At 42.4% G+C, this 23,143-nt stretch overlaps 1 protein-coding gene across 6 annotated transcripts; it reads right to left on the bottom strand.

Annotated features, from left to right (window-relative positions):
- Positions 1-986: 986 nt before the first annotated feature.
- On the bottom strand, positions 987-22,771 carry LOC124288386 (probable methyltransferase-like protein 24). 6 transcript variants are annotated; one of them, XM_046724901.1, is made up of 11 exons: positions 22,668-22,725; positions 20,635-20,942; positions 19,964-20,310; positions 19,313-19,424; positions 18,813-18,912; positions 18,063-18,164; positions 17,594-17,661; positions 14,919-15,047; positions 14,037-14,111; positions 6,512-6,650; positions 987-1,387 (listed from the first exon to the last, which is right to left on the bottom strand). In XM_046724901.1, exons 5-11 carry the CDS (start codon positions 18,885-18,887, stop codon positions 1,085-1,087), a joined length of 891 nt encoding a protein of 296 aa, XP_046580857.1. In that variant the 5' UTR covers positions 18,888-18,912; positions 19,313-19,424; positions 19,964-20,310; positions 20,635-20,942; positions 22,668-22,725; the 3' UTR covers positions 987-1,084. The 6 variants fall into 6 exon arrangements, with proteins under 6 accessions (XP_046580857.1, XP_046580856.1, XP_046580858.1 ...); XM_046724900.1 differs by lacking the exon at positions 19,964-20,310; XM_046724902.1 differs by lacking the exons at positions 19,964-20,310; positions 20,635-20,942 and having other exon boundaries at positions 22,668-22,771.
- Positions 22,772-23,143: the final 372 nt, after the last annotated feature.

Genomic DNA, 23,143 nt, shown 5'->3' with positions numbered 1-23,143 from the left:
ATACATACAACTGGTAAACCTACGTGAGGTTTTAAGCTGACTGCTGTGGTTGGGTGTAGCAGGGAGATGTTTCTGGGTGTATATAGGCACATGCATGTAGTGGTTTATAATCTGGACCAAACAATGTTTCATCGAATAAGGGGCGGTGGGGTAGCCTAGTGGAGAAAGCGTTAGCTCGTCACGCCGAAGACCCGGGTTCGATCCCCCACATGGGTACAATCTGTGAAGCCCATTTCCGGTGTCCCCGCCTTGCTATTGCTGGAATATTGCTCAAAGCGGCGTAAAACTAAACTCCCTCACTCATCGAATAATTCTGTGACGCAATCAGTAAACTATAATCACCCCCCTGCACAGCCTCCAGCAGAGACGTCAAGGTCACCTAATATCCAGTGCCGACTATCTGCCGGAACAGATTCCACAGGGCGTACAAGCCTTGGGTGAATGTGATATGACTGGTGGTCTGCCACGAGTAGTTGTGGTGCTGCAGTCTAAAGGTGTTCCTGGTTGGAATGCTGAGAATCAATAATGACACCTGGTGTTCGCTAAATGGTAAACGTGTCCTATTGTACCGGCAGCACCTGTCAATCAGGACAATTGTCTTTAAGTACGTAAGTGTCAGTAGGTAAGGCGATGTCCGAACAACATGTGAAAGTCGTAACATCGGATGCGAATGCGCCTATTGTTGACAAGACAACGCTTCTGAACGGTGAAACCCCGAATAAAAAGCAAAGTGTTTCTTTTAGTAAATTTGAAATAAATGTACATGCTTTAAGTAGCTGCCCTGACACAAGCTGTGACGATCCGGGTGAGAATTGGTTTAAACAATCCATGCTTGGTATATGAGTTGACTAACGGGATCGGGTGATCAGACCCGCTGATTTGGCTGATCCACGTCATAGTGTCCCAGTTGCGTAAATCAGTGCTCGTGATGTCCACACAGGATTGCCTGTTCCAAATTCAGTTACATATAGCTATGACAAGAAACAAACAAAACCTACTCTTTAATAATCTGGAGCTGATCGTACATGACGGCAACCAAACACTTTTTAGATAATCATATAATGCCTGTTCACAATCCAGAATGTCACTGCACTTCTAAACGTGTATTTATGTAGTGAACTTCATAACATTGTGTGCGGACTACAGGAAATAAAGTCGATTTAATTTGGCATACAGGATTTTTGTGGACATAAAATTTCCTGAATCCTAAATCATGCACATCTTTTAACACCTTCAACCTCCGTATGCACTGGTCTCGGTCTGTACACTGGTCATGGTACTCTACAAGCAACTGCCGGACCGAGGACAGACTCTGGGACGCCAACATTTCCGGCAGTGATGACCATTCAGATCGTTCAATGTCCATTTTAAGAACATCGATGACTTTCTGAAAAAGAAATAGTGTTTTCATTATTGACTGAGGTATAACGACTCTCTGAGCGTATGTCGGTTATATACTACTCACACTTTGATAAGGATCACAAATATTCACAAGTTTACTTAAACTTAGATTTATAATATGAAATTGTATCCATTTAAAACTGGATAAATAATGATATGGTAACCCCTCCTCAGGCAGACAGCCACTTTATTCTAACCTTATGCACTTGATACATGAGTAACCATAAAAATGGTTTTCATGGCACCAATCAACCATTTTGCAAATCATGGAACGAGTCATTGACAAATAAACAACACCTGTAAATAGCAGGTATGGAATCCACGAGATGCAATGACATAGTGAAACCTAGGAACCATGCTTACAACAAACTTAGATATTTAAACCAAATTTGACTCCACATCATAGTGTTCTGTTGAATACATGATTTGATCCTTAGCATACTGTGAATAGTATATATAGCGTTTGGACGCCGCCTGATGTAACACAAAACTTCTGAAATGATAAACAAATGAAGATGCTGGTTGCATGTTTGAGTGATACTTGATCAATACAGAGAATAATGATCGTTATTCGCCAGCATATGCAGTACTAGATCAGCTAGATCACGGGGTATGAATACACTGTACCACTAACAAATGGATGTTATATTTGGGATGACACTTTCTCAGTAAAGTTCAGATTGTAGAACTTTTGTTGAAGTGGGTCCTATCCGGGATTAGAACCTACACCAGTCAGGCACCTAATCGCCAGCACACAAAGTCAGTCGCTTAACCCACTCAACCACAACTATGGAAGCCTCGGTAAATCCCCCCGTGTGATTGTGTACATCCTTCAGTCTACCCAGGGTGTACATACCTCAATGTGATTGAGTATATCCTTCAGTCTACCCAGGGTGTACATACCTCCGTGTGATTGAGTATATCCTTCAGTCTACCCAGGGTGTACATACCTCCGTGTGATTGAGTATATCCTTCAGTCTACCCAGGGTGTACATACCTCCGTGTGATTGAGTATATCCTTCAGTCTACCCAGGGTGTACATACCTCCGTGTGATTGAGTATATCCTTCAGTCTACCCAGGGTGTACATACCTCCGTGTGATTGAGCATATCCTTCAGTCTACCCAGGGTGTACATACCTCCGTGTGATTGAGTATATCCTTCAGTATACCCAGGGTGTACACACCTCCGTGTGATTGAGCATATCCTTCAGTCTATCCAGGGTGTACATACCTTCGTGTGATTGAGCATATCCTTCAGTCTACCCAGGGTGTACATACCTCCGTGTGATTGAGTATATCCTTCAGTCTACCCAGGGTGTACATACCTCCGTGTGATTGAGCATATCCTTCAGTCTACCCAGGGTGTACATACCTCCGTGTGATTGAGTATATCCTTCAGTCTACCCAGGGCGTGCATACCTCCGTGTGATTGAGTATATCCTTCAGTCTACCCAGGGTGTACATACCTTCGTGTGATTGAGTATATCCTTCAGTCTACCCCAGGGTGTGCATACCTCCGTGTGATTGAGTATATCCTTCAGTCTACCCAGGGTGTACATACCTCCGTGTGATTGAGTATATCCTTCAGTCTACCCAGGGTGTACATACCTCCGTGTGATTGAGCATATCCTTCAGTCTACCCAGGGTGTACATACCTCCGTGTGATTGAGTATATCCTTCAGTCTACCCAGGGTGTACATACCTCCGTGTGATTGAGCATATCCTTCAGTCTACCCAGGGTGTACATACCTCCGTGTGATTGAGCATATCCTTCAGTCTACCCAGGGTGTACATACCTCCGTGTGATTGAGCATATCCTTCAGTCTACCCAGGGTGTACATACCTCCGTGTGATTGAGTATATCCTTCAGTCTACCCAGGGTGTACATACCTCCGTGTGATTGAGCATATCCTTCAGTCTACCCAGGGTGTGCATACCTCCGTGTGATTGAGCATATCCTTCAGTCTACCCAGGGTGTACACACCTCCGTGTGATTGAGCATATCCTTCAGTCTACCCAGGGTGTACATACCTCCGTGTGATTGAGCATATCCTTCAGTCTACCCAGGGTGTACATACCTCCGTGTGATTGAGTATATCCTTCAGTCTACCCAGGGTGTACATACCTCCGTGTGATTGAGTATATCCTTCAGTCTACCCAGGGTGTACATACCTCCGTGTGATTGAGCATATCCTTCAGTCTACCCAGGGTGTACACACCTCCGTGTGATTGAGCATATCCTTCAGTCTACCCAGGGTGTACATACCTCCGTGTGATTGAGCATATCCTTCAGTCTACCCAGGGTGTACATACCTCCGTGTGATTGAGTATATCCTTCAGTCTACCCAGGGTGTACATACCTCCGTGTGATTGAGTATATCCTTCAGTCTACCCAGGGTGTACATACCTCCGTGTGATTGAGTATATCCTTCAGTCTACCCAGGGTGTACATACCTCCGTGTGATTGAGTATATCCTTCAGTCTACCCAGGGTGTACATACCTCCGTGTGATTGAGCATATCCTTCAGTCTACCCAGGGTGTACATACCTCCGTGTGATTGAGTATATCCTTCAGTCTACCCAGGGTGCACATACCTCCGTGTGATTGAGTATATCCTTCAGTCTACCCAGGGTGTACATACCTCCGTGTGATTGAGTATATCCTTCAGTCTACCCAGGGTGTACATACCTCCGTGTGATTGAGTATATCCTTCAGTCTACCCAGGGTGTACATACCTCCGTGTGATTGAGTATATCCTTCAGTTTACCCAGGGTGTACATACCTCCGTGTGATTGAGTATATCCTTCAGTCTACCCAGGGTGTACATACCTCCGTGTGATTGAGTATATCCTTCAGTCTACCCAGGGTGTACATACCTCCGTGTGATTGAGTATATCCTTCAGTCTACCCAGGGTGTACATACCTCCGTGTCATTGAGTATATCCTTCAGTCTACCCAGGGTGTACATACCTCCGTGTTACTGAGTATATCCTTCAATCTACCCAGGGTGTACATACCTCCTTGTTATTCAGAATATCCTTCAGTCTACCCAGGGTGTACATACCTCCGTGTGATTGAGTATATCCTTCAGTCTACCCAGGGTGTACATACCTCCGTGTGATTGAGAATATCCTTCAGTCTACCCAGGGTGTATATACCTCAGTGTGAATGAGTATATCCTTCAGTCTACCCAGGGTGTACACACCTCCGTGTGATTGAGTATATCCTTCAGTCTACCCAGGGTGCACATACCTCCGTGTGATTGAGTATATCCTTCAGTCTACCCAGGGTGTACATACCTCCGTGTGATTGAGCATATCCTTCAGTCTACCCAGGGTGTACATACCTCCGTGTGATTGAGCATATCCTTCAGTCTACCCAGGGTGTACATACCTCCGTGTGATTGAGCATATCCTTCAGTCTACCCAGGGTGTACATACCTCCGTGTGATTGAGCATATCCTTCAGTCTACCCAGGGTGTACATACCTCCGTGTGATTGAGCATATCCTTCAGTCTACCCAGGGTGTACATACCTCCGTGTGATTGAGCATATCCTTCAGTCTACCCAGGGTGTACATACCTCCGTGTGATTGAGCATATCCTTCAGTCTACCCAGGGTGTACATACCTCCGTGTGATTGAGCATATCCTTCAGTCTACCCAGGGTATACTTCAGTCTACCCAGGGTGTACATACCTCCGTGTGATTGAGTATATCCTTCAGTCTACCCAGGGTGTACATACCTCCGTGTGTGTGAGTACATCCTTCAGTCTACCTCAGGGGGTGTACATACCTCCGTGTGATTGAGTATATCCTTCAGTCTACCCCAGGGTGTACATACCTCCGTGTGATTGAGCATATCCTTCAGTCTACCCAGGGTGTACATACCTCCGTGTGATTGAGTATATCCTTCAGTCTACCCAGGGTGTACATACCTCCAGTGTGATTGAGAGCATATCCTTCAGTCTACCCAGGGTGTACATACCTCCGTGTGATTGAGTATATCCTTCAGTCTACCCAGGGTGTACATACCTCCGTGTGAGATATCCTTCAGTCTACCCAGGGTGTACATACCTCCGTGTGATTGAGTATATCCTTCAGTCTACCCAGGGTGTACATACCTCCATGTGATTTAGTATATCCTTCAATGTACCCAGGGTGTACATACCTCCGTGTGATTGAGTATATCCTTCAGTCTACCCCGGGTGTACATACCTCCGTGTCATTGAGTATATTCTTCAGTCTACCCAGGGTGTACATACCTCCGTGTTACTGAGTATATCCTTCAATCTACCCAGGGTGTACATACCTCCGTGTGATTGAGAATATCCTTCAGTCTACCCAGGGTGTATATACCTCAGTGTGAATGAGTATATCCTTCAGTCTACCCAGGGTGTACACACCTCCGTGTGATTGAGTATATCCTTCAGTCTACCCAGGGTGCACATACCTCCTTGTGATTCAGTATATCCTTCAGTCTACCCAGGGTGTACATACCTCCGTGTGAGTGAGGGTATCCTTCAGTCTACCCAGGGTGTACATAACTCCGTGTGATTGAGCATATCCTTCAGTCTACCCAGGGTGTCCATACCTCCGTGTGATTGAGCATATCCTTCAGTCTACCCAGGGTGTACATCCCTCCGTGTGATTCAGTGTATTCTTCAGTCTACCCAGGGTGTGCATACCTCCGTGTGATTGAGCATATCCTTCAGTCTACCCATGGTGTACATACCTCCGTGTGATTGAGCATATCCTTCAGTCTACCCAGGGTGTACATACCTCCTTGTGATTGAGCATATCCTTCAGTCTACCCATGGTGTTCATACCTCCGTGTGATTGAGTATATCCTTCAGTCTCCCCAGGGTGTGCCCACCTCCGTGTGATTGAGCATATCCTTCAGTCTACCCATGGTGTACATACCTCCGTGTGATTGAGCATATCCTTCAGTCTACCCAGGGTGTACATACCACCGTGTGATTCAGTATATCCTTCAGTCTACCCAGGGTGTACATACCTCCGTGTGATTGAGTATATCCTTCAGTCTACCCAGGGTGTGCCCACCTCCGTGTGATTCAGTGTATCCTTCAGTCTACCCAGGGTGTACATACCTCCGTGTGATTGAGCATATCCTTCAATCTACCCAGGGTGTGCATCTCCCAGTTCTGTTCATTCAGTCTGTTCTCTCCATCTATTCCAATATTAAGGAAGCGAACACGTGCTGATCTCTGGTAGCTCTTTGTCTTCATACTGCAAGAATAACCATATTCAAGTACATTTTGAAAGACGAATTTACAGTTTTATTGAATTTCAAGACATGAACAGGATGGTTTGTATTGTTATCAAGGTCAGTATTTGTAAGGCTTTTGTTTAGATGCAATCCATCCTCCAGTACTGATGCGAGCACTAGGGGTTGAAGTGATTTATATTTAGTTGAAATGTTTGTTATGAAGGTGAGGGTACTTGGTGTAGAGGTGAATTGTATTCAAATGCAATGTTTGTTATGAAGGTGAGGGTACTTGGTGTAGAGGTGAATTGTATTCAGATGCAATGTTTGTTATGAAGGTGAGAGTACTTGGTGTAGGGGTGAATTGTATTCAAATGCAATGTTTGTTATGAAGGTGAGGTCACTTGGTGAAGAGGTGAATTGTATTCAGATGCAATGTTTGTTATGAAGGTGAGAGTACTGCGTGTAGAGGTGAATTGTATTCAGATGCCATGTTTGTTATGAAGGTGAGGGTAGTTGGAGTAGAGGTGAATTGTATTCAGATGTAATGTTTATTATGAAGGTGAGAGTACTTGGTGTAGAGGTGAATTGTATTCAGATGCAATGTTTGTTATGAAGGTGAGAGTACTTGGTGTAGAGGTGAATTGTATTCAAATGCAATGTTTGTTATGAAGGTGAGGTCACTTGGTGTAGAGGTGAATTGTATTCAGATGCAATGTTTGTTATGAAGGTGAGAGTACTTGGTGTAGAGGTGAATTGTATTCAGATGCCATGTTTGTTATGAAGGTGAGAGTGCTTGGTGTAGAGGTGAATTGTATTCAGATGCAATGTTTGTTATAAAGGTGAAGTCACTTGGTGTAGAGGTGAATTGTATTCAGATGCAATGTTTGTTATGAAGGTGAGAGTACTTGGTGTAGAGGTGAATTGTATTCAGATGCCATGTTTGTTATGAAGGTGAGAGTACTTGGTGTAGAGGCGAATTGTATTCAGATGCAATGTTTGTTATAAAGGTGAAGTCACTTGGTGTAGGGGTGAATTGTTTTCAAATGCAATGTTTATTATGAAGGTGAGAGTACTTGGTGTAGGGGTGAATTGTTTTCAGATGCAATGTTTGTTATGAAGGTGAGGGTACTTGGTGTAGAGGTGAATTGTATTCAGATGCAATGTTTATTATGAAGGTGAGTGTACTTGGTGTAAAGGTGAATTGTATTCAGATGCAATGTTTGTTATGAAGGTGAGAGTACTTGGTGTAGAGGTGAATTGTATTCAGATGCAATGTTTGTTATGAAAGGTGTATTCAGAGCAATGTTTATTATGAAGGTGAGTGTAGTTGGTGAAGGTTGTATTCAGATGCAATGTTTATTATGAAGGTGAGTGTACTTGGTGTAAACGTGAATTGTATTCAGATGCAATATTTGTTATGAAGGTGAGGGTACTTGGTGAAGAGGTGAATTGTATTCAGATGCACTGTTTGTTATGAAGGTGAGGGTACTTGGAGTAGAGGTGAATTGTATTCAGATGCAATGTTTGTTATGAAGGTGAGTGTACTTGGTGTAGAGGTGAATTGTATTCAGATGCAATGTTTGTTATGAAGGTGAGGGTACTTGGTGAAGAGGTGAATTGTATTCAGATGCAATGTTTGTTATGAATTGTGAGGGTGTATTATGAAGGTAGACTTGGGAGAGGGAATTGTATTCAGATGCAATGTTTATTATGAAGGTGAGAGTACTTGGTGTAGAGGCGAATTGTATTCAGATGCAATGTTTATTATGAAGGTGAGAGTACTTGGTGTAGAGGTGAATTGTATTCAGATGCAATGTTTGTTATGAAGGTGAGAGTACTTGGTGTAGAGGTGAATTGTATTAAGATGCAATGTTTGTTATGAAGGTGAGAGTACTTGGTGAAGAGGTGAAATGTATTCAGATGCAATGTTTATTATGAATGTGAGGATACTTGGTGTAGAGGTGAATTGTATTCAGATGCAATGTTTGTTATGAAGGTGAGGATACTTGGTGTAGAGGTGAATTGTATTCAGATGCAATGTTTGTTATGAAGGTGAGTGTACTTGGTGAAGAGGTGAATTGTATTCAGATGCAATGATTATGAATGTGATGAACTTGGTGTAGAGGTGTATTCAGATGCAATGTTTATTATGAATGTGAGGATACTTGGTGTAGAGGCGAATTGTATTCAGAAGCAATGTTTATTATGAAGGTGAGAGTGCTTGGTGTAGAGGCGAATTGTATTCAGATGCAATGTTTATTATGAAGGTGAGAGTACTGCGTGTAGAGGTGAATTGTATTAAGATGCAGTGTGTATTATGAAGGTGAGAGTACTTGGAGTAGAGGTGAATTGTATTCAGATGCAGTGTGTATTATGAAGGTGAGAGTACTTGGAGTAGAGGTGAATTGTATTCAGATGCAATGTTTGTTATGAAGGTGAGAGTACTTGGTGTAGGGGTGAATTGTTTTCAAATGCAATGTTTGTTATGAAGGTGAGTGTACTTGGTGAAAGGTGAATTGTATTCAGATGCAATGTTTGTTATGAAGGTGAGGGTACTTTGTGAAGAGGTGAAATATATTCAGATGCAATGTTTATTATGAATGTGAGGATACTTGGTGTAGAGGTGAAGTGTATTCAGATGCAATGTTTGTTATGAAGGTGAGGATACTTGGTGTAGAGGTGAATTGTATTCAGATGCAATGTTTGTTATGAAGGTGAGGGTACTTGGTGAAGAGGTGAATTGTATTCAGATGCAATGTTTATTATGAATGTGAGGATACTTGGTGTAGAGGTGAGTTGTATTCAGATGCAATGTTTATTATGAATGTGAGGATACTTGGTGTAGAGGCGAATTGTATTCAGAAGCAATGTTTATTATGAAGGTGAGAGTGCTTGGTGTAGAGGCGAACTGTATTCAGATGCAATGTTTATTATGAAGGTGAGAGTACTTGGAGTAGAGGTGAATTGTATTAAGATGCAGTGTGTATTATGAAGGTGAGAGTACTTGGAGTAGAGGTGAAGTGTATTCAGATGCAGTGTGTATTATGAAGGTGAGAGTAGTTGGAGTAGAGGTGAATTGTATTCAGATGCAGTGTGTATTATGAAGGTGAGAGTACTTGGTGTAGAGGTGAATTGTATTCAGATGCAATGTTTGTTATGAAGGTGAGAGTACTTGGTGTAGAGGTGAATTGTATTCAGATGCAGTGTGTATTATGAAGGTGAGAGTACTTGGTGTAGAGGTGAATTGTATTCAGATGCAATGTTTGTTATGAAGGTGAGAGTACTTGGAGTAGAGGTGAATTGTATTCAGATGCATTGTTTGGTATGAAGGTGAGGGTACTTGGAGTAGAGGTGAATTGTATTCAGATGCAATGTTTGGTATGATGAAGGTGATTACTTGGTGTAGAGGTGGTGTATTCAGATGCAATGTTTGGTATGAAGGTGAGGGTACTTGGAGTAGAGGTGAATTGTATTCAGATGCAATGTTTGTCACGTAGGTGAGAGTACTTGGTGTAGAGGTGAATTGTATTCAGATGCAGTGTTTGTTATGAAGATGAGAGTACTTGGTGTAGAGGTGAATTGTATTCAAATGCAGTGTTTATTATGAAGGTGAGAGTACTTGGTGTAGAGGTGAATTGTATTCAGATGCAATGTTTGGTATGAAGGTGAGAGTACTTGGTGTAGAGGTGAATTGTATTCAGATGCACTGTTTATTATGAAGGTGAGAGTACTTGGTGTAGAGGTGAATTGTATTCAGATGCAGTGTGTATTATGAAGGTGAGAGTACTTGGAGTAGAGGTGAATTGTATTCAGATGCAGTGTGTATTATGAAGGTGAGAGTGCTTGGTGTAGAGGTGAATTGTATTCAGATGCAGTGTGTATTATGAAGGTGAGAGTACTTGGTGTAGAGGTGAATTGTATTCAGATGCAGTGTGTATTATGAAGGTGAGAGTGCTTGGTGTAGAGGTGAATTGTATTCAGATGCAATGTTTGATATGAAGGTGAGAGTACTTGGTGTAGAGGTGAATTGTATTCAGATGCACTGTTTATTATGAAGGTGAGAGTACTTGGTGTAGAGGTGAATTGTATTCAGATGCAGTGTGTATTATGAAGGTGAGAGTACTTGGAGTAGAGGTGAATTGTATTCAGATGCAGTGTGTATTATGAAGGTGAGAGTGGTTGGTGTAGAGGTGAATTGTATTCAGATGCAGTGTGTATTCTGAAGGTGAAAGTACTTGGTGTAGAGGTGAATTGTATTCCAGATGCAGTGTATTCCGTTTATTATGAAGGTGAGAGTGCTTTGGTGTAGAGGTGAAGTGTATTCAGATGCAGTGTGTATTCTGAAGGTGAGAGTACTTGGAGTAGAGGTGAATTGTATTCAGATGCAGTGTGTATTCTGAAGGTGAGAGTACTTGGTGTAGAGGTGAATTGTATTCAGATGCATTGTGTATTCTGAAGGTGAGAGTACTTGGTGTAGAGGTGAAGTGTATTCAGATGCAGTGTGTATTATGAAGGTGAGAGTGGTTGGTGTAGAGGTGAATTGTATTCAGATGCAGGTTGTATTATGAAGGTGAGAGTCCTTGGTGTAGAGGTGAATTGTATTCAGATGCAGTGTGTATTATGAAGGTGAGAGTGGTTGGTGTAGAGGTGAATTGTATTCAGATGCAATGTTTATTATGAATGTGAGGATACTTGGTGTAGAGGTGAATTGTATTCAGATGCAATGTTTGTTATGAAGGTGAGGATACTTGGTGTAGAGGTGAAGTGTATTCAGATGCAATGTTTGTTATGAAGGTGAGTGTACTTGGTGAAGAGGTGAATTGTATTCAGATGCAATGATTATGAATGTGAGGATACTTGGTGTAGAGGTGAATTGTATTCAGATGCAATGTTTATTATGAATGTGAGGATACTTGGTGTAGAGGCGAATTGTATTCAGAAGCAATGTTTATTATGAAGGTGAGAGTGCTTGGTGTAGAGGCGAATTGTATTCAGATGCAATGTTTATTATGAAGGTGAGAGTACTTGGTGTAGAGGTGAATTGTATTAAGATGCAGTGTGTATTATGAAGGTGAGAGTACTTGGAGTAGAGGTGAATTGTATTCAGATGCAGTGTGTATTATGAAGGTGAGAGTACTTGGAGTAGAGGTGAAGTGTATTCAGATGCAATGTTTGTTATGAAGGTGAGAGTACTTGGTGTAGGGGTGAATTGTTTTCAAATGCAATGTTTGTTATGAAGGTGAGTGTACTTGGTGAAAGGTGAAGTGTATTCAGATGCAATGTTTGTTATGAAGGTGAGGGTACTTTGTGAAGAGGTGAAATGTATTCAGATGCAATGTTTATTATGAATGTGAGGATACTTGGTGTAGAGGTGAATTGTATTCAGATGCAATGTTTGTTATGAAGGTGAGGATACTTGGTGTAGAGGTGAATTGTATTCAGATGCAATGTTTGTTATGAAGGTGAGGGTACTTGGTGAAGAGGTGAATTGTATTCAGATGCAATGTTTATTATGAATGTGAGGATACTTGGTGTAGAGGTGAATTGTATTCAGATGCAATGTTTATTATGAATGTGAGGATACTTGGTGTAGAGGCGAATTGTATTCAGAAGCAATGTTTATTATGAAGGTGAGAGTACTTGGTGTAGAGGCGAACTGTATTCAGATGCAATGTTTATTATGAAGGTGAGAAAGTACTTGGTGTAGAGAGGTGAATTGTATTCAGATGCAATGTTTGTATTATGAAGGTGAGAGTACTTGGTGTAGAGGTGAATTGTATTCCAGATGCAGTGTTGGAGTTATGAAGGTGAGAGTACTTGGTGTAGAGGTGAATTGTATTCAGATGCAATGTTTGTTATGAAGGTGAAATTACTTGGAGTAGAGGTGAATTGTATTCAGATGCAGTGTGTATTATGAAGGTGAGAGTGCTTGGTGTAGAGGTGAATTGTATTCAGATGCAAGTGTTTATTATGAAGGTGAGAGTACTTGGAGTAGAGGTGAATTGTATTCAGATGCATTGTTTGTTATGAAGGTGAGGGTACTTGGAGTAGAGGTGAATTGTATTCAGATGCAATGTTTGGTATGAAGGTGAGAGTACTTGGTGTAGAGGTGAATGTATTCAGATGCAATATTTGAATGAAGGAAGGGTACTTGGAGTAGAGGTGAATTGTATTCAGATGCAATGTTGTGTTATGAAGATGAGAGTTACTTGAAGATGTAGAGGTGAATTGTATTCAGATGCAGTGTTTATTATGAAGGTGAGAGTACTTGGTGTAGAGGTGAATTGTATTCAGATGCAATGTTTGTTATGAAGGTGAGAGTACTTGGTGAGGTGAATTGTATTCAGATGCAATGTTTATTATGAAGGTGAGGGTACTTTGTAGAGGTGGTAGAGGTGTATATGAAGATTGTATTCAGTAGAGGTGGAATTGTATTCAGTGCAATGTTTGTTATGAAGGTGAGAGTGCTTGGTGTAGAGGTGAATTGTATTCAGATGCAGTGTGTATTATGAAGGTGAGAGTACTTGGTGAAGGTGAGAGAGGTAGAAGGTGAATTGTATTCAGATGCAATGTTTATTATGAAGGTGAGAGTACTTGGAGTAGAAGGTGAATTGTATTCAGATGCAATGTTTGTTATGAAGGTGAGGTAAGGTGAGGTGAATTGAGTATGAAGGTGACTTGGTGTAGATTGTGAATTGTATTCAGATGCAGATTAGGTGTTATTATGAAGGTGAGAGTACTTGGTGTAGAGGTGAATTGTATTCAGAATGCAGTGTTTATTATGAAGGTGAGAGTACTTGGTGTAGAGGTGAATTGTATTCAGATGCAATGTTTATTATGAAGGTGAGAGTACTTGGTGTAGAGGTGAATTGTATTCAGATGCAGTGTTTGTTATGAAGGTGAGAGTACTTGGTGTAGAGGTGAATTGTATTCAGATGCAGTGTGTATTATGAAGGTGAGGTGGGAGTACTTGGTGTAGAGGTGAATTGTATTCAGATGCAGTGTGTATTATGAAGGTGAGAGTACTTGGTGTAGAGGTGAATTGTATTCAGATGCAGTGTGTATTATGAAGGTGAGAGTGCTTGGTGTAGAGGTGAATTGTATTCAGATGCAGGTTGTATTATGAAGGTGAGAGTGGTTGGTGTAGAGGTGAATTGTATTCAGATGCAGGTTGTATTATGAAGCTGACTGCTCACGGAAAGTGCGACCCGTGCTTGTCATTTCAGCCACTGCGTCCCTGTTGTCGGATAAATCCGAACCACATATGCATGAACCTACCACTAAGCTCCAAATTATGGGATTCGAACCAGTGACCAGCGGATTCAGATTGATAAGTGTATTACACCACAGGGCCATTCGGGCCTCTCATCATACAAACTGATCCTTGATGACAAACAGGACCAGACCTGGGGTCAAATGAAAACACGTCACACTCGTAGTTCCTCGCTGTGTCATCGTCGAAAGAAAAATCATTGTTGATTCTGTGAAAGGAAAGAAAAATCATTGTTGATTCTGTGAAAAGAAAGAAAACAACTTATGACAACAAATGCTTGGCATTTGAATTTCACGTTATCTGCCCGGATACATATAGCCCCCGTGGCCTACACTGAGCAAACATGGAACCAACACCCCCAGGGTACGTTTGATGAACAGTGGTCAGTGTCCATTCTCAATTTTCGAAACCGAAAACTTAAAAGATCGAAAATCAGAAATGTGAATTATTATGATGATTATCGATATGAAAATTGGGTGATCGATAATATCGTAAATGAACTATTGTGACAAAATACTTTAAACAGTTACTCAGAAAATGCACAAAGTTAATGGGCTGCTTCCACAGAATTTACAGGATGGCGTTTTGCTGGTAATCCCAGCCTTAATATGTCACCACTTACCACTGATGTGAAATATGTTGATGTCGTTCACATTTTTAGTCATATTTACTTAAAAAATTACTTCTCCGATATTTATCGATAATCGATCTCTATGATCTATATCGATAGCCAGTCAAGGATTGTGCCATTCGATACCCAATTAGATTACGCTCGCCACTTCATTCTAAGAATCCCAACAGAGATCTACTGGAGTACTGGAAACCCTCCTCCGACTTCTGGGGAATGTTTTAGTGGTTTGAGCGACACGTTTTACAGAGCGCGTAAGGAAGGTCTGTTCTTAAGTAGGACTACATACCAATACTAGTACCTGTGGGTTCCTCACACAATAAGACAGTGACCCGTGTTTCCCTTACCTACATAGGTCCTCACAAGTTACACCAGTTAGATACTCACCCAAACGAATACACAATGCAAGGCTTTACTGGACGATAACCTCTGTCGTCACATATTTCCCAGCCTCCATCTCCCAGATTTCCCATTCGCAGCTTCCGGGAGCACTTTGTATCTATGTTGTCAAGGTAACTATGTGAAAAATAATGTAATAAATGTTACATGTGTCCACAACTGGATATACTGAAACAAATCTGTTATTCTGTTTAGCAGTCCTATTATCGATATAGATTTTGTTAGGATTTTACATTTGTCAGGGGCAGGTCAACCTTGGTCCGGGATGTGACCTGTTTACACCATGACGTGTTCACCAATACACAGTCATCATCAGTAGCTTGAATGACTCAGCATCGGTTCCTTATGCTGGCGTTAATATGACCAACTATTGTTTCCTCAATGTAGGCCTTGATATTCTTCTGTTTGCAATAAATAACTCTCTGTCTGTGTCTCTGTCTGTGTCTCTGTCTCTCTCTGTCTCTCTCTCCCTGTCTCTCTCTCTCTCTCTCTCTCTCTCTCTCTCTCTCTCTCTCTTCTCTCTCTCTCTCTTTCTCTCCCTCCCTCTCTCTCGCGAGTCGTTGTTCCAGATATACTCTTGACAGCATATTGACAATATGCACGAACACTTTCGAAAGTGATTCCGATATATACATGTATATGCATGTCTATTTAGTGTAACCGAGTGTGGAGTGATGGACCTGTATACACAAGCCGTTGCCAGTCACTTCCAGGTCAACGTTCGGACCATCTACAGGCTGCAGCAACGTTTCCGGGCCACCATGCTGGAAGTACACACAAATGATCGCCCCCGTACTGGCAGACCAAGGGTGACCACAAGCAAGTCAAAACATTGATTACACAACCGTCTCGTTTCCTGCTGACTGGTTCCGTCCTATTGCGCAACTTCGTACAATAACCAGTATTCAACTGGATACATATACATTAATCAGTATTATTTGATACATCTAAGCACTTGTATATTGCAATACTACGCTCCTTCTAATCCTTGCAAACACGTCGTGCAGCATGCTCTGTCGTACAGCGTGCTCTGACAAACGGAAATCGTGGAAATCTCAAAACGAAGCTCTGCCGCTAGAAAGGTTTGGCGATCTGGTACGGACTTGATATGATATCAATCGCATTGTGCGTTACAAAACCACACTAAATAAGCGCAAGGACCACATAACAGATGTAACCAGTGAGCCAGATGAATTGTGAATCATTTTACGACCTCATCACAGGGGCAGTCTGTGACGTCTTAGTTAACGACATGTTGCCTACATCTCGCCATAAAATATAGAAATACGATGTTATGAAAGTTTATAATTAAAATTAACTTGCAAAGACCATTTTCTTTTAAAACAAGAAATTTGAATTCAGTGTAACCATAGTTGTTTGTGATGTCTATTTTCACTTTCACACGAGAAAATTCGGACCGGCTGAAAAGTAGGTCATTGTCTGAGTAGGTTAATGAGACTCATGTTTCGGTTTGCGACAAGACCGCCATCTTGTGCGACAGCATGTACAGAATCCCTTTATGCAGGCATCCGAAACAGCACGCCAGACAGTGAGAACACACGGAACACCAATCAGTACTGATACAGTACACCGAAGTCTTAACAGCGGGAACCTCCATTGCCGTAGACCTTACCGTGGACCTATCCTCATCCCTCGTCATCAGCGTGAACGTCTACAGTTTGCCCTACAACACCAAAACTGGCGATACAGGCAATGGAGAACTGTTCTGTTCACAGATGAGAGTCGGTACTGCGTATCAACTGCAGATGGCAGAACAAGAATATGGCGACGACGTGGCCAGCGTTACTCAGACCAATGTGTTATGGAAAGAGACTCATGGGGAGGTGCAAGCATCATGGTATGGGGTGGAATAGGCCTGAACCAGAGAGTGAGTCCTGTGGTGTTCCAGAACTTTGGTCCAGGGAGAGGAAGCGGCATCATAGAGGTGCGCTACATCGACCAAGCTCTCAGACCCCACGTCATACCACATTTCGCACGTCACCGGAACAACATTTTCCAGCATTATAACGCCCGGGCCCATACTGCCAGAGCTACACGGGACTTCCTACAGCAGAACGGTGTCAACATTAAGCAGGGGCCAGCCCTTAGTCCTTATTTAAACCCAGTTGAACATCTTTGGGATGAAATTCAGAGGAGACTGAACAATGTCATACCAAGGCCGAACACAGCTGATTTATTGCGCCAGGCCTTACTCAGAGTGTGGTTAAAGGTGCCAATGGCCTTCATCAATCGATTGGCGCACTCCATGCATAGACGCTGTGCTGCAGTTATTGCCGCTCGTGGTGGTCACACTAGATACTGAAGTCAAGAGTCAGAATGGACTGCAAACGTTCACGTAATGTCTTGAAATTATGCTGGGTGATTCATTGATGTGTCAAGATATTGTACACAAAAGATGTGTTTGATCCCTTATTACGTCCATTTCTGTAATGATTTGATTACAGTGCCTATCTAATTTGGAATTCGTATTGACGTTATTGTTCTGCTGCTGAGAATAGTAACCTTGCCTTTCTACCTGTAACTGCGTGTTCCCCGGTATTGGACTGAATTACAGGACACTTTACCCCAAGATGAAGCTGACAGAGATATGATAAAGGTTCTGATCAAACTTCACTCATTCACTCACTCACTCCACAACCTACCTGTGGTAAGTGAGATGGGCTGCGGCTGCCGACATGTTATCCATAGCATCTTTACTCGGCAGGATGATCTGGAATAAATGTCATCAGTATCAGGTGTCTTCATTCGGGTTGTGATGCTGGTAGACCTATGGAAACTCTAACCCTGAGAGTCTGGGCACCCCCATACAGAGTCTGGACACCCCCATACAGAGTCTGGGCACCCCCATACAGAGTCTGGACACCCCCATACAGAGGCTGGACACCCCCATACAGAGGCTGGACACCCCATACAGAGTCTGGACACCCCCATACAGAGGCTGGACACCCCGATACAGAGGCTGGATATTCATCATACATCGGATGGGTCTGTTAGGTATATATATAGCAACACCAGATTACTGAAACAACCGTATATTTGAAGTAACACAGAGCTATCACAGTTTACTGCAAGTTCCTCCTTGTGCATGACTGCAGATGACCGACCACTTGCCTGCCCTTGTCGACGAAGTCCTCCGAGGGGCGTGTTGTCGTTGACGTCCTGATCCGGCACTGCTACCGTGTATGTGACAACACCATCTTCATGAATGTTCATCTGAAATACAGCGTAGCTTTCTGTACGTATTCAATAAACGTAACCTCTGTAAGCTAAATGAAACTCAATATTCGTGTTTACATGTCGTCTGTGATGCGGCCCGTGATTGCCAGGACGCTCGCAGAAGGTTTAACTTGGGACCAAACCCTTGTTCACCAGTTTAACCGGCAGTCATGAGTCTCCCTTCCAAAGTGGTGATACCCGTGAAGGTCCGGGTTAGAATGAACCTTCAGTAACCCATGCTTGTCGTAAGAGGCGACTAACGGGATCGGTTGGTCAGGCTCGCTGACTTGGTTGACACATGTCATCGGTTCCCAATTGCGCAGATCGATGCTCATGCTGTTGATCCCTGGATTGTCTGGTCCAGACTCGATTATTTACAGACCGCCGCCATATAGCTGGAATATTGCTGAGTGCGGCGTAAACCTAAACTCACTCACTCACTCACCTAAGTGGAGTCAGGTATTTTCTCTCACCTATCTCACTTGTCCACTTAAACGTTTTTAATAATGCAGATTTGTCCAGCGAGGGTGATCTTACATATGCGGTACTACATATTCCAGGTGTTATTCATGGAACTGTTCCTCTGCCCACCCCCAACCCCAACCCCACCCCCTCCCATGCCATACAGACGTCACCTATACTCACCCGGTAGTGAGTCATGATGACCAGCGCCACCACTACACAGGCCAGGATCCCGACAAACACCGATCTACCCTTCATTGCATCCGCTACACGTGTCTTCTCTCTGAAACAGCAGGTTAGATAGATCATCCGAGTACCCTAAGTCGGCTTAAGGGATCTACACATGCATGTATTTTTGTGAAAGCAGCCCTTCGCCTGCAACACCAGGAAATAGGGCACAGATTTATTGGCTCAGCGGGCGAAGACGCTGCATATTTCCGGGTTCATCTCACATTAGTACACACCGAGTTGTGTACTGCATAAAGTACTTCTCTCTGTACAAAACAACGAACTATTAACTGACAGAGAATAACAATTTCTTGAATGACTATTCCACAAAGCATAGTAGATCCCGGTTATGTTGCCGTGCCCTACCCTTGGTGCCTTGGTTTACCCTTCCGCCGCTTGATCGCACTTTATCATTCCAAGTTCTATTCTAAATAGTGATAACATTTTAACCTTACCTGTTTCTATGGAGCAAGGGTCGAACGCTTATCACAAGGAAATGTAGCCTGCAAAGTCAATGTGACATGTCTCTGTTTGTCACTCGGCAGTTGCAACCGGTCTGACTGGTGTCTGTAAATAATCACGTCTGAATCAAGTCCTCCCAGTGGTTGATATCACGAGCACCAATCTACCTAATTACAACAACATGCTTCAAGGGCTTCATATTTACATATTGTCCTGAACAATGATAGAACGTTACGCATGGAACAAAACATGAGAATATAGGGTATTGTTCTGACAGTTTTATAGGAACTAAAGCGTAGCCACTAACACCTAGCCATTAATTTATTTTCATGTTATGAAACGTAATAATGAGTGACATAATACTGAAATAACAACACGAGAACACCTGGTACGACACAACCGTACATGACCGTATGCACATATACGTTAAAAGTAGCACATACGACAAGAATGAGTGAGTTTAGTTTTACGCCTCTTATTTCAGCAATATCACGGCGGGGGACATCAGAAATGGGCTTCACACATTGTACCCATGTTGGGAATCGGACCCGGGTTTTCGGCGACTTCATAATGGGTGAAGGAAACCAAATAGTACAAATAAATACATTCACTTGCCTGGATCAATATAAATTAGCGGTACTAACGTTAATGATAGCGTGAAGAAAGTTGAGTGACGTTTATAGTCCTTCTGTCTCCCCAGTGTTGTTACGGTGACATGGACGTCAGCCCCACGAAGTGTACCTCGTCGGGAGAGTTATCCTCAACACAGTCATATCACTTTGAGTGATATTCAAGTATGTGTTTCATGTAGATGTCTTCAAAGACTGTTGGAAATGACTGTGGTTTCCAACACAGTCGTATATGTATAGGCGGAAGAGGACGTCCACCACACCCCTGCTGTTCCCGTGTGGGGTGTACCGAACAACTACTGGATGTCAGTAATTATTTACACCAGGACACAGAGAATGTCCGTTCCGCATTATCTAACATTCTGTAATAACATATTTAATATTCTATACATGTTCACAAAATGTGCAGCATATGTTACATTTATGACCGTCTTGACACGCGTAACCGTATCCAAATTACGTAGATCGATGCTCATGCTGTTGACCACTGGATTGTTTACCCTCAATCATTTACAGACCGCCGCCATATAGATGGAATATTGCTGAAGTTAAGTAACAAACAAGACAACAACACAAACCCACGAAGACTACGTCATCAATATCCCCCGCTATGGTCAAATACTCTTCATGAATTGTTATGACTGTGTCAAATGTTACATTGTTTTCAACATCTTACGAAAACATACATGTTTAAACTATTCATATCCTAGCATGCTTGTATCAGCAACAGACTTGTATCAGCAACAGACTTGTATCAGCAACATGCTTGTATCAGCAACAGACTTGTATCAGCAACAGACTTGTATCAGCAACAGACTTGTATCAGCAACAGACTTGTATCAGCAACAGACTTGTATCAGCAACAGACTTGTATCAGCAACAGACTTGTATCAGCAACAGACTTGTATCAGCAACAGACTTGTATCAGCAACAGACTTGTATCAGCAACATGCTTGTATCAGCAACAGACTTGTATCAGCAACATGCTTGTATTCTGCTCCGGAAAAGAGAACTGTCACCAAATTCAGTCGAAGTCAAACTTGTTGCCATGGAAACGCAAAATTTATTTTATTCTGAAATCCAAAACTACCAAAAGGCACCAGTTCATCGCCTGACATATCTATGTGCAAAGTTTGGTGAAGAAATATGTAACAGTTTTTAAGGTTTTTAAGGTTTTGCTCCGGAAAGACGGATTTGTACAGACAGACAGACAGACACATGGACGGAGTCCAAAATAATACCCCAGCAAACCGCGTTGCTGGGGACAAAAAGCATTATCATGCATGTATGACCTGTCAAACGACAAAGAGTGGAATACGTTTGGTTATAATCAAACAAGTGAAACAAATTGGCCTATTTTCATGGCACCCGACGCGATATTACTAGAATATTCCTTAAAACAGATTCAGTTTTGAGTTCCCTTGTTCCTACCCAGCCTTATTCCACTCTCCTCGGCGTATATCAAAGTGATTAATTCCTCTTATTAATTAACCATTCAAGCACGAATGTCCCTCAGGTTAGGAACTCACCTGATTATCTGTCTGTCATGGAGGCAAAAGATCGATCTTTGAATTCTCCACTAGAGATTGTTGTGATGTTATCGTCTACAATATCTCCAGTGAAGAACACAACAAACTGGGTCAGGTTGACCGTGTGTCTTTTGAAAGCGTACTCAGGTGATAAAGGAAATATTTTTTTATAAACGAGGTTCTACACAGTCTATATGATGTAGCGAAGGAGAGATGCGATGATGTACCTATAGGATATATGATGTAGCGAAGGAGAGATGCGATGATGTACCTATAGGATATATGATGTAGCGAAGGAGAGATGCGATGATGTACCTATAGGATATATGATGTAGCGAAGGAGATGCGATGATGTACCTATAGGATATATGATGTAGCGAAGGAGAGATGCGATGATGTACCTATAGGATATATGATGTAGCGAAGGAGAGATGCGATGATGTACCTATAGGATATATGATGTGGAAGCGAAGGAGAGATGCGATGATGTACCTATAGGATATATGATGTAGCGAAGGAGAGACGCGATGATGTACCTATAGGATATATGATGTAGCGAAGGAGAGACGCGATGATGTACCTATAGGATATATGATGTAGCGAAGGAGAGATGCGATGATGTACCTATAGGATATATGATGTAGCGAAGGAGAGACGCGATGATGTACCTATAGGATATATGATGTAGCGAAGGAGAGATGCGATGATGTACCTATAGGATATATGATGTAGCGAAGGAGAGATGCGATGATGTACCTATAGGATATATGATGTAGCGAAGGAGAGATGCGATGATGTACCTATAGGATATATGATGTAGCGAAGAGAGATGCGATGATGTACCTATAGGATATATGATGTAGCGAAGGAGAGATGCGATGATGTACCTATAGGATATATGATGTAGCGAAGGAGAGATGCGATGATGTACCTATAGGATATATGATGTAGCGAAGGAGAGATGCGATGATGTACCTATAGGATATATGATGTAGCGAAGGAGAGATGCGATGATGTACCTATAGGATATATGATGTAGCGAAGGAGAGATGCGATGATGTACCTATAGGATATATGATGTAGCGAAGGAGAGATGCGATGATGTACCTATAGGATATATGATTAACAGAATACAGAGAAGCTCTGAACGGAAGGTGTTGTTGAGATACATGTATGTTGGTGATACATACCTTTTGGATGGTTACATAACGGGGTATGTGTCTCCAGACATTATTCAGCGCGACGTGTTGAGCGAGAGAGAGAGCAGGGAGTGATCAGACAGAGTGAAGTAGAGACAAACAACAGTGATAACATCTGACAAAGCTGTAGAGATACTATGACTATGGCTCAGGCCAAGGTTACGGAACTGCAGGAGTGTTTGAATGCACAATCGGCTACGGTCAGCAGGAAATTAGAAGACTTGCATGAGGAATTTGACTCTGATATAAAGAAAATATCTCGCAGTCTTGAAGCTAAAGACAATGAACCGGCCTGTGCAATGAGTGAACTAGAAAAAATGGAGAACATTGAGTTAAGGCAATGCCGCGAAACTAAGATCATTTGTGTTCTTAATGAGAGACAAGGATGCACAATTTGATCTCTTGAGAGACGGCGTCAAGGCCAATATTGACATTATATCTAGAAAGGGGAATGGCGTGAGTACGTT

Source organism: Haliotis rubra, unplaced genomic scaffold, assembly GCF_003918875.1.
Source record: "Haliotis rubra isolate DU_JTF1 unplaced genomic scaffold, ASM391887v1 Scf416, whole genome shotgun sequence".
NCBI lineage: Eukaryota > Metazoa > Mollusca > Gastropoda > Lepetellida > Haliotidae > Haliotis > Haliotis rubra.
The sequence above is the reverse complement of the archived record's forward strand: the minus strand, read 5'-3'. Positions and strand labels throughout refer to the sequence as shown.